The 12,568-nt window shown below is 35.5% G+C and overlaps 1 protein-coding gene across 1 annotated transcript; it reads right to left on the reverse strand.

Annotated features, from left to right (window-relative positions):
* Positions 1-6,579: 6,579 nt before the first annotated feature.
* LOC148999020 (putative inactive purple acid phosphatase 27) lies at positions 6,580-11,983 on the reverse strand. Its single transcript, XM_089141530.1, has 12 exons — positions 11,543-11,983; positions 11,371-11,458; positions 10,787-11,053; positions 10,583-10,691; positions 10,204-10,318; positions 9,928-10,060; positions 9,436-9,810; positions 9,293-9,360; positions 9,063-9,156; positions 8,721-8,909; positions 8,522-8,608; positions 6,580-7,189 (listed from the first exon to the last, which is right to left on the reverse strand). Exons 1-12 carry the CDS (start codon positions 11,923-11,925, stop codon positions 7,133-7,135), a joined length of 1,965 nt encoding a protein of 654 aa, XP_088997656.1. The 5' UTR covers positions 11,926-11,983; the 3' UTR covers positions 6,580-7,132.
* Positions 11,984-12,568: the final 585 nt, after the last annotated feature.

A 12,568-nucleotide genomic window follows, 5' to 3' on the forward strand; every position in this document is an offset into this window, starting at 1 on the left:
GATATCATCAGTTATCCTTCCTCTAGCCAATTGTCCCAGCTTCTGATTAATATTGGCCAATTCCTGACCAATATGTGTCCAATGATCTTCCGCAACATGATCACGACCTCGAACAAAACGATCATCATGAGCTACTCGATCATCACGAACAGCCCGCTCATCATGAATAGCCCGCTCATTATGAACAGCCCGCTCATCACGAACGGCTCATCTAATGGTTGGTGAGTGAGTCTTCACTCCTGTATCCAACCTCGTATTTGAATCTATTGTACTTTCCTATGGTCTGTTAAACCGATCGTCCCGCCTAGGTAGATCGTAGATTCTCCTAGGCCCTCGGTCACCTTCACGAAAGTTCTGACCGATATTCCGATCTTCAATTAATCTTTGATCCCGTGGTAATACACGCCTCCCTGCATCGCGATGATCAGGTTCTTGTGGTAATACCACTCGTCTGGTTAGCACGCGGAGTGCTTGACTTACTTCCCAAAGTTGGATCTTCACTTGATTCAATTGATCTTGGAGTGTCTCTGGAGGATCGTGTCCCCCTTGACCGCCATCTACTTCGAGAGGTGGTAAACTTCCCTGAGGAATATCCGGATTATTTTCTCCAGGAATTTGGACACCAGTATCGCGTTGTGCAGCGGCTGCTGCTGATCTAGTCACCATAGCTTTTTGAATTGTTTCCCACAGACGGCACCAAATGATGCGTCCAAAATCTGCTCAGCCCTTAGATCTCCTTGGAATGACCTGCAAAACGAAAGCATCAGATGTGGCCCGACCACTCGGGTCGGGAGTCCACCTCCAAAGGCTAAGTCAGTCGATGAACTTAATCACAAACGGCTCTACTAGATGCAAATAGCTACGGAATGAATAACTGGAATATGATCTAGAACGCAAGCATCTGAGTGTTTACATCCAAAGGTGTGTATATGGATCTGGTCCCTTTTACCTTGCAGGTAAGTAAGGTTTATATAGAGTGTACCTTCGAATCTTCTTCGTTGGATGCATTTGAGCCTTCTTCGGATAGTCGTTGGATTCTTACTGTTAGATCCGTTGAGCGATAGACTTCTGCTAGTTTGAACTAGTAGAGGACTCCTAGGATAATCTCGTGGTTATTTGATGATTATCCCTTCAACGATGATAAGTGACAGCCGCCAAGTTGTGCATCTGCCATCATTAACCTAATCCATAAGTCGGATTAGGGCGTGCCTCGTGGCTGATTTAGTTTTCTTCCTCAGCAAGCTATCTCCTGGACCCAGCTCCCTCGGAAGCGAGTCGATTTCCTTCGTCTCGACCGGGGTCGAGGATCAAACCAAGTATGAACCAGGTTCAATCATATTTTCTCCATATCATATAGGATTTCACATTTCAGTCTACCCTAACTTATTTAGGATTGTAGAGGAGACTGGTTGGTGGGAGGTGGTTGGCCATTGCGAAGTTGCGATTCTCTGTCTTTTTGCTTTCCACCACTGAGTATCCAAGACAGGTTTCTTTGGACTTGTTGCTTAATGACAAAAGGGTCAGGATCTTGAGGTACTCCATGTTGGTGAATATAAGTGCTCACAAATTCTTGCAACTCCAAGATTTTTCGCTACAAACTGTCGAACTTATCCATTGATACATACTGGTTGGGCGACCTTGGAGGCAAATTAAGAGGAGGGTTAGTTTGCTCCCGTGACACTGGCCAGTTCTCCTGATAAGTAGTCTAGTTCCCCTAATTATTGAGTTGGTTTCCAGCTTCAAGTCTGGATCTTAAAGTCACCATGGCTTCTTGATCAGTTTCCCACAGACAATGTAAAAAACTATTGCTTCAAAAATCTGGTTGCCTTGCAAGCCGAATTACTTGTAAGACAATGTTCTCGGCCGTTGTAGCCGAGGCCTGCCTCCGACAATCAAGTTAGTGAATGCTCATGCTCACAACTTTAAGAAAAAACTAGCTTACAGAGTTCTGAACACATGATTTTAGTTCAAAGTAAGTGTACCTGATAGTGCCAAGGAACTAGATTTATATATTTGTTCAAAAGTTATAGCCTTGGCCGTACACTCAACATTTGCAATTGTCTTTTGATCGTCTAATATAGGGCATTCCAATAGAGAGTGGTGATAGAGTCCTTATTGGTCTCTGTGATTGACTCCACTTCCCCTGTTCGACCAAGAGTCCCTCCTCAAGATCTAGGGAATATTGATCACGGCCGTGCATGGACCATTAGTACGCGCATGTAGCATGTATCCTAGTTCGTCCATAGTCTGATCGGTAAGGTCTGGTTGCTTGTCCTCTCTCGTCCATAATCTGGACCATTATGGACCATAAGTACCTTTCTTTTCTCATTAAAGAACAAAATAAATAAATTCTGATGACTTCTTTTTTTTCTCTTGGGTAAACCGACTTCTCTTACTCGCCATTAAAAGTGGTGCTGGCATGTACCAAAAAAAGAAAGAAAAAAAAAGAGAGGTGATGCTGGCTTTTCTTGATTCTCGATTCCCGATTCCAGGAATAAATAAATAAAGGGTAAATATCACTTATAGCCCCTCTTAGCTGGACAAATAGCACTTACACCCCATTTTAGTTGGATAATATCACTTACCTCCCCTCTTACCTAGCAAATATATCAAACACCTCCCCTTTGTTAACTTTCTTGGTTAAATTTAACTTTTACCGTTAAATATTTTTATAAAACCCCAAACTACCCTTGGCTAAAAATATTTTTTTATTTACCCTAAATTACCGTAATCACCTTAATAGTTAAAATACTAAATTACTCTCAATTAAAATAATTATTAAAAACCAAAACACCATAGTTAAAATTCAAATTATCTTTAATTATTAAAAGCCCAACATACCCTTTTTTTTTTTATCAAACAATTCAAAAAACACGTAATACTATCAAGTAAAATTAAAAAAAAAAAAAAAAAAAAAGCGGTTTCTTGATAAAATTAAACACATACTACTATTTTTTGTTTTTTTAATTGTTTGATAAATATTTTTTAAAAAGAGTATTCTGCGCTAGGTAAAAATTAACGTGAACATTACATACTAAATTTAACTGAATAAATAACTCATTAGTCATTTGTTTTAATCGTTTGAAAACTATTTTTGTTAAAAAAAAGGGTACGTTGGGTTTTTAATAATTAAAGATAATTTGGGTTTTTTTTTTTTTTTTTTTTGGTTGCCAACCCCGATTCCAAGGCTTTGCCCTGACTAATCCGGTGTTCGACCCGGGTAGCACACCTGGCTGTTGTGGGTGAGTCTACCACGGGGATTTTTTGCATCCACAAAGTTACCGAAACTTTGCTTAAGCGGACCAAGTTGCTTACCACTTGGACCAACCCCCGTTGGTTGATAATTTGAGTTTTAATTATGGTGTTTTGATTTTTAACAATTATTTTAATTGAGGGTAATTTACTATTTTAATTGCTAGAGTGATTACGGTAATTTAGGGTTTAAAATAAAAAATATTTTAGCCAAGGGTAGTTTTGGCTTTTAGAAAAATATTTAACGGTAAAAATGGAATTTAACTGAGAAAGTTAACAAAGGGGAGGTGTTTGATATATTTGCCAGGTAAGAGGGGAGGTAAGTGATATTTACCCATAAATAAATAGAGAGCAGGAAAAAGTTTATTGTGTAGGATTTAGGAATAAGTCTTCTATTACCCACTTATTGACTTTTTGAATGCATCACAATATATATATATATATACAACATGATTTAAGGACTGTAAAGATGCTAGCTTGCTAGAATTTATCTTTTCAATTTTTTTTTCTATCTCATGTTTTTTGTCATTAATTTTTGTTAGGTTGAAAATTGAGGGAATTTATCCCCAGGTTGACCCCCTACATTGTTTCTGTTATGCATTAATCCAAGTTCTAATGAATCAATCTTGCTAAAATCCTTGTTTTGTGTTCAAGGTGTCTCAAGATGTTGTGTCTACAAGTCGGAAGTGCTTCCTTTTGAAATGGGTGTCTGGTAAGTCTTCCTACTTCTGATTTATTTATAAATCTTCTTCAGCGTCTCATGAGTTAGAATTATAGGGGTTCATTGGAATTATACTAATTTTGTGGTAAAATTTATTCCATCACTTCAATTAAGGCTCTCTCTTTTTCTTTCTGGAAACGGTCTCCATATGGCTATTGTATATGTAGGCTGTCTACCCTCTTATTTTGGCATGGCCTTTGTGAAGGTCTGCATGAAGCTAAATCCTTTTTTTTTTTTTTCCAATCTCTGATAATATTGTTGTTATTTTTGCATAATCTTCCTATAGTTAACTGGTTGGCTGTATGATGATAATGTTCCTGAATTTCATTACGTAAAGGAAAGTAGGTTGCATACACTCGATGGTGTTCAATTCTGTTCTTAGCTTTCCCATCCTTAATTTCTATATTTTTGTGATTTTATTGATTTGAGATTAACTTTATTAATTGAATTGTGATTTTATTGATTTTATTGTGTTTAACTCATATAATACTGAGTTCTTTTGGTGTGGTAATTTTTTATTTTTTTATTTTTGGTGACAGATCATGAATTTATGTTTCTTCTTGACTTCATAAATCATTGGCGAATGACTACTTATTCGGACTTCACAAATCACAAATAGAAGAACTATTCTACTATTCCTTTTTTCACTCTTGTTTTTTTTTGCCTTCATCATCGTTCCTATTGAATAAAGACACAATTATATTGTCTACTATCACTTAAATGTCATTTTGTCGATTATTTTAACCCATCAATCGGAGACCATTGTTTTTATATTTCAAAATTTTATTTATGAGATCAAATTTGAAAAGAGTTTAATATTATCTTTATTAAAAATTATCACTTCAACTAATGATTAAGCTTTACAAAGAGTCAATTAAATGTCTAAAATAGCAATAACAAGGAACCATCAAAAGAAATTAAATGAGTTTTTAACATGTATAAAACTTGACAATGGTTGCAACCTCCTTTGTAGAGATAGAAAGTCCTAAAATGTCATGAGTTCAAACTTCTGCCCCTATCACATCTTTCCCTCCCCCTGAGAGAACCTATAGGCCCTCAGTCACTATAATTGGTGATAATGACCCAAAATAAAAGGATAAAAGTTGATAAGAATAAAAATAAGAAAACAACTAAATTAAAAATTACAGGAAATGAATATTTGTGTATAAAACCTTGATGTTAAAGGTATTATAAATCAAAAGAAATTGGCATTCACTGCATAACATAGTTTAGGGGAAAAAAATTAAAACTAATAAAAACAATAATTGGATTCTATTCTGTGCAAAATTCAGATATATTTGCTTTAATAATAATCCTCTTTATCTCTTTTTGTTTTCAAGTTTTTGAATACTATTTCCTGTACTTATTTTCCATATACTTACTCTCCCTCTCAAAAGTTTCAGTGATTATTCCCTCTCAAAACTTGATTGTTTATTTTGTCTTCTTTTCTTTCTTAATATAAATTTTTTTTTTCTGTTTTTTGACTCGATATCTTCTCTCTCACATGGCCACGTGCATTTGCACGTGTCTTACTTTACTAGTTGTGTATATATATATATATATTACAAAAATAAAAAAATGGATTGTGTCAAAGAATCGTGGTTGTCACAGAGCATACATAACTGAAGTTCATATGCGTGACGATAACGTCCAAAGCCCCATCTTTGGAGTGTTAGTGTATTTAAATTTGACTTATTCGTTGGAAGCAACTAGTGGATGACTCAAGTCGGTTTGCTCTCACTCTCTATCTTTGTAAATAAGTTTTTTTTTTTTTATACGAAAGAGAAAAACTATATTACTTAAAAACAATTACACATAACATATACGGGATCAATAGCCCCAGTGTTTCCTAAGGAAGATTTTAGAGCAATACTAGTGATCCATTGTTTGATCATAGGAGAAGGAAAGTCACCGAACTTCATTTTTTGTGTTCTAGTAGCCAAGTCCATTAATTTATCTATTACATTTAATGGCCGAAATGATAAAGATGGTTTGGGTAGGAAGTCCTTAAGAGCCCTATGGTTGCGCCATACTTCATTTACTTGTAATCCCATAGTGTGCACTGCATTAAGTCCATTGTGCAAACCAACCAGAATTGCCTCCAACGAATCTTCAGTTTATGTTCTTCCATAATTGACAGACTTTATATGCCCATCAACTGCAACTCCCATGCTTCAGCCTGCCATTTTTACCCGTTTGTTAAGAATCCCTGCACACATTAAGACAACATTAGTATTCACTGATATGAAAGAACATACATTTCTTATCATATGTGTGGCCAACAACTCATCATCTATTGGTTCTACATGTGTTTCCTCCAGCTGACCAACCAGTCTTGATTGGACTCTGAGAGAAGTGATCAATAAGTACTTGCCTGGCTTGTTTGAGTTCAAACATAGGTCACTCAAAGGGGCAGATTTAGACTCAATAGTTGTGACTCCTCGTCCAACAATCTTTTGTAACACACAAAAATTTTTGGTTGCATACAAGCTAAATACATTTGCAAGCCTTTGACGATACACTTAATCTTTTTTGTCATGGTGTCATTATATGATAAGCGTGTATCTTATATACAATGTTATAAATCCCTACAAGCATTCATTTCAATTCAGTATGTAAAGCCTAGCAAGGTTAACGGCAAGAACATAGAGATTGACTAACTAATTCACTTAGTAAATGTGAGTGCAAGCGGATTTTCCAAGGGATGCTCTTCAGCATCCTCGCTACAAATTGATCGAGATAAAAGGAAAATGATTCTTTATTGTTTGTCCTACCTTGTTAATGGCAATGCCGAAGATGTGATATATTGAATTCTTTTTCTTTTTTGGTAAAAATAAAATTCATTGCAAAGAGGAGCTCATACACACATTGGCATCTGCATAATTTAACTGCATCATTTGTAATTAGTCATTGATGTTGGATGACGACAATTATTTCCCTGTGTTTATTAATACAAATGATACATTCGAGGAAAAAAAGTATATAAAGCTTTGAAACAATTTCAATGAAAGAACATGTACAACTAATTAGCCATATGATCTCCAAAAGAATATAAAAAAGGCTCTCTGCCACGTTAAAACAATTTCTCGCTAGTTTTAACTGTATAAAGTTACTCATCGCTTGAACATTATATCCTCATGATGAAGAACGTTAGTAATCTTAACTTCTGATGAAGCGGAAGCGATCCAAAACCATCTTGGTGGCAGCACTGACAAACTAAAGACGTCAAAGAAGAAAAGAATCAAGTTCATGTTGACAACCCATTTTATTCTCAAACCAAAGATAGCAATATAAGAGGAATCAGGTAAATTCCTACTAAGATAATCTTTCTAAACAAATTGAAAAAATGAATATTACTCCTAACAACTCAATTTGGGATTTTGTGAACTTGTGTTTAGTCCATATGGATGAATTAGTTAATTGCTCTTTGTGATAAAAAAAAATTTTGGGAGAAACCAGTGGGTGATAATTTGTGACGCAATTTTAATTTGATAGATTATCCCAATAGGAATTTTGATATGAAGGATCTTAGTAAGAAGAAATATTCATTAAGAATTGATTTAAAATTCTAACAAAGGTTTGATTAAATGCTAGAGTGAAGACCTATAGGACATTGAGGAACAGATGTCTCAATTACAAGGATTAGCCTCAAGTCTCTACTTACCTATCTGTGCTTCTCATGGACAACCTAACAAGAAATTTCAAGACAAGGTATGGAAGCTTACACTCTTCATGAATGGTGTGATTTCGGTGAATGAGACAACAGAAGCGTGTCTTGAGTGTTTTGCCACCAATATATTTCTTTATGACTTAAAAGAAAATTCTGTGGGATCATTGTATGACAGGCTATTTTATAAGAGGAAACATGTTGAGCAAACAATAAGTGCCATATTAAGAAGCAAGCTATTGTAATAGAAATGAGGATTGGAAGGATAAAGTAAGGAATGATTATATTAGAAGCGACCAAGCAATTATCTCATGCAATGCCAAGCTCTAAGAAAGTCATTTGAGGTGGTATGATCTTGTTTAATACAAGCATATGGATATATAGCAAGAAGGAATGCTATAAATAATAGCAATTGAAGTGATAAAAGAGCTAATGGTAACCCTAAAATGACCATAGGAGAAATGATGAGGAAGGATTAGCATAGCATAGTTTAGGGCTCGTACCAACTATTGCCTTGGATAGAGCTCATAAATTGGAGGGCAAGGATCCATGTAACCTCATTTACCTAAAATATTTCTAACTTGTTGGACTAGGTATTGTGAAGCTACACAAGAAGAAAGCCTTGAGATGTTAGGAATTATAGAGTTACTGTTTCCACATTTGTATGTTTTGGTCCTTCACAGGTCTTCCAATATAAGAATGGGATCATGACCAAAAGAAACAGAACTTATGTTTCGACAATAGTTGTGTTCATTTTCACTTCTCCTCATGGATGTTTATTTTCCATTTATTTTGATTAATGCATATCTTTTTACTTTCTTCCAGAAAAGCATAGGAAAGTCTGAAACTTTATGGTGAAATCTTGATTTCGTTAAACTAACCTCAGCTGCTAACACTTCCACTGTCGCATGAAATCTTACATATCCAAATTCAGCAATCCTAACTAAGCTCCAACTAGCTTCACTAGCCTGTTCAAAGCAAACAAACATACTGTCAATTCTAATTATACAAACACTTTAGCTCAGTTAAAAGAAAAAAAAGAAAAGCAAATAAACAACAGAAGATGCCCATTTTTCTCACATTTCCTGGGAACTTATCCAGTTTAAATCCTGCCATTCCAATAACTGCATGAACTGGGGCACTGTAATTTGTATTGTCATATGTGTCTGTTCCATCTGCATCTTTAATAGGCATGGCCTTGCATTCCTTCTTATAAACAGCACACATTCTTTCATAGTTATGGACATGGCCCCATAGAGAAAGATCCACCTGATTCATGATCGCACAACGTATATATCATATTAGAAGTGAACAATCTCTATAACCTTTGGTTTTCCACAGAAATATCTCTTTCACCCTTTTCTACAATTTCTGCTCATCTTTAAGAAGAAAATCTTCTTCCTTAATATACTAGTTACTTACCTTATATTTTATCAGTAAAGGTTCTACAGCTTTGACAAAATTCTGATCAACGCTTGGAAGTATTCCTGCTACGGAAGAATACATTGGCCTATGCCTGCATGAGGAAATGTGTCAGTGAATAATAAACTGGACAAATGGAAAGAATATAACAGTAATCTAGAACATGATGTCTCAAGATTTTTAATTATCTCTCATATAGCATAATACAAGATATCTCCAAATATATTTACCCATGGAAAACTAGCCAAGGAGTTCTTGATCGATCAACTGAACCCATGTCCATTTCCATCCATTTGTACTGCAATAGCTCTGTGTTTGTTAGAATATGATTTGAGAAACCAATTTGATGTAACAGAAAGATCATTTTAATTACCTGTTCTGAGTTAGGCTTCCAATCATGCTCAGTAGAGATCACAGTGAAATGAACAGGCCCTTGTTCTATGGAGTACCATGGCTTGTCCTTTGCAATGGTGGGCATAGGGAAATAGGTCTCATAAGCAACTCCACATTCGCCGCCTGAGTCAGGAGTTATGTATACTGATCCAGAGTCTACATAGTCTCTTTCATGGTTTCCAATTGCAGTCATGTAGGAAACATGAGATGCTAGTGGGACTATTTGGTGAAGGAAGAAATCCCATTCTACTAAGAAGCCTGTTGCATAGCTGATATCTCCAATGTGGAAAATGGAGTCTACATTCCCTGCTGCAACTTCTAGGACCATGGCTTCTGTTACTGATATTGCTCCTGGCTGTTTATTCAATTTATTACGCAAAGATGGATTAAATTATGACATCCAAAGATCATCCGATGATCACTTTTGCAGTGTTTTATCCTAAAGATTGAATCAAAATTTTGAGGTTATGACCTGAATGTAGTGCTCAACAGAAGCATCACGGGGAGTCTTCCCCAGGTCACCAAATGCAAGGAATTTGAGCTCAGCTGATCCTCCTGCAGGCGGTGTCTGAAATTGAATTTGATCACTCCAACCAACTGAATCACTGCAATGTGACAACCAGGCATGTCATCTCAATATAGACTAACCGAATTAGATTTGAAAGAGAAAATTACATTTTCTTGATCATTCATTAAGGAGAGATCTTCATCAAGTACCGGGCTCCCTATATGTTTTTAATTTGATTACCTTCCATATCTATAGGAGTAACTTTTTGAAGGTTGAAGTCCCTGCATGAGTGCAGTATGAATGTAGCCTGGGTTGTGCCATCCGAAATCCTTGGCCGGGCTTTCTAGCAGGCTACCTATATATTGATTTTGGGGCAAAAAGAAGAAAAATGGTGCCATTAAATTCTGCATTTCATTCCCAGAAATGAATTAAGAAGAGAAAACCTTCAACATCATCAAGTTATTTCCGGAAGATAAATAAGTCTATGCCAGAACTTGAATTCCATTTCAGGCCTTTTACTGTTTTGCTTGATTTGTTTAAAGTGAAGAGGAAGATACACACAAAAGGAAAAGGGAAAAAAAGGAGAGGTTAAGGAAATGGCAACAGATTAATCACTCACTGCACATATCTTTCTGGGTAAAAGTAGTAACTTCTGATGTTTGAGACTTTCCATTGTCAAATTGAACTTGTTGAGGGTTATGGTCACCACTCACCCAGGTTAATCTCAACTGTCAAATAAACAAAAGCAGTCTTGATTGGTTGAAAGCTGCAACATACAGTCATGAATCAAATCTATATGATTATGGAAACCTGAATTACTTACTGCTTCTCCGGTTGAATCCACACTTGAGAGATGACCATACAAAGGGGCATTTGGGTTAGCAAATTTCAGTGGCTTTGTTCTTCTTAAAACGCATGGTGTGTCAAACCCTCCAGTGAAAAACACAAACTCTATGTCAGTTCTGATGTTAACGACATGAAATGTTAGTGAAGCACTACATGTTCTCACAACACAGAATCCATTAACGTCTTCCTGGCATTGGCTCTTATTGCAACTAAGAAAATCTGGATCACTGTGTAAGTATTGAGCCTGTAATTCCAAAATATTGACATCAGTTGCATCTACCTAACTACATGTCATAAAATTGATACTTTCAACCTACTCATTCATCACATATTGACATCAGTTGCATCTGATTAACTACAGTTCATAAAATTCAGACTTTCCACCTACTCATCATTACATATTGATATGCATCTAATTGACGACTGTTCATAAAATTGACACTTTCCACCTACTCATTCATCACACAGTTTGTTTCAGCCTTGTCAAATTCTCCAGTGGAGTTTGCCACATCCTAACATAAAAATTAGGCAAAACAACAACAATGAAGTTTGGTGTTTTACCTTTACAGGATAATGACAGAGAAGAGGAAGGCTGCTTAAATCTCCAGTTTGTACATACATTGCATCATCCAGAGGACAATCTGATAAACTTTTCACACCAAAAACCATTATTATAGAGAACAAAATTGAAAAAACAAAAAATTGAAAAAGATTTAATTTTGTTTCCACTTACCTGGTGTTAGAAGGTGAGATCATAGCAACCCAATCAGCTTCCGTGGGTAGCAAAACCCCACTCACAGTAACTGTTACATTTTGGTCATTTGAAAGTCCAGAGTTTGCAACTGAATCGATACTGATTCGAATATATGGATTTGGATCAAGACAATGCTTAAAAATTTTCCTGTTCAATATCCGGAAGGCTGATATTGCAGTGTGATCTAGAAATTCTGCTAAAGAATCTTCAATGTGAAAAGATGAATAATTAAAATATGAAGTTGATGATGATGATGATGACGATGATGCTGAGGAAGCCAAGGTTTTCAGTGATGATGAGCTAAACAAGAAAAGAAACAGAAAGAAAAAAGAACTGAAGTTCCATGATAGAAGATAATTCATGATTCAGAAAGTTAAAAGCAGAAGAAGAAGAAGAAGAAGAAGGCAGCTTAGATCAGAAACGTTGAGGTTCCAATAGATATAAGTCATATAACTTCGATATCCACAAGTAAGTTAACAAAGGATTCAGTGACTCAAATTGAAACACGTATACATTGACACTGACCTCTTCTATTTAATAATTGATTTATTTTCAGAGTTATAATACTTTTTTATTAACTAATTATTATTTATTTGTAGTAAAAGTGGAAAAGTAGTAGTATCCGTTTTGTTTTGGAATATTTTTGTAGAATATTCTGCATAAGATTCATAATGAAGTCTTATCCCATGTGTGGCTTCTTGGAAAAAGTTGAATCTCAGGTTCAGTCTTTGGATCCTTTCACAAGTTCAGTTTTCTTATTTATATTTCTTTTATACACCGCTTCTGACACGAAATCTTCTAACAACTGGATGCTTAAGATACTATAAATCCTTTGTCTAAATAAAAAATACATTGAAAGAATAATAATACCCAAAAAATGAAAGTTCTGATTTTTTAGGTTTAAAAATAATGGTTGTGAATACTGATCAAAATTTGCAAGTATCAAAAGGTAGATCTAGGGATGCAATATATATCAAACGTAGGTCTGGAATTTTCAATATTACT

This window comes from Hakea prostrata, unplaced genomic scaffold (genome assembly GCF_041222555.1).
Source record: "Hakea prostrata isolate BN-2017 unplaced genomic scaffold, UWA_Hpros_2 contig_64, whole genome shotgun sequence".
Taxonomy (NCBI): Eukaryota; Viridiplantae; Streptophyta; class Magnoliopsida; order Proteales; family Proteaceae; genus Hakea; species Hakea prostrata.

What these genes read in the sequence shown, in the direction of transcription:
- LOC148999020 (XM_089141530.1), bottom strand. Translation starts at nt 11,925, where the DNA reads ATGAATTATCTTCTATCATGGAACTTCAGTTCTTTTTTCTTTCTGTTT. An exon ending in ATCTCACCTTCTAACACCAG is followed by an intron (nt 11,459 to 11,542) that starts GTAAGTGGAAAC and finishes TGGTGTGAAAAG; the next exon opens with TTTATCAGATTGTCCTCTGG. An exon ending in CCTTGGCTAGTTTTCCATGG is followed by an intron (nt 9,157 to 9,292) that starts GTAAATATATTT and finishes TTCCTCATGCAG; the next exon opens with GCATAGGCCAATGTATTCTT.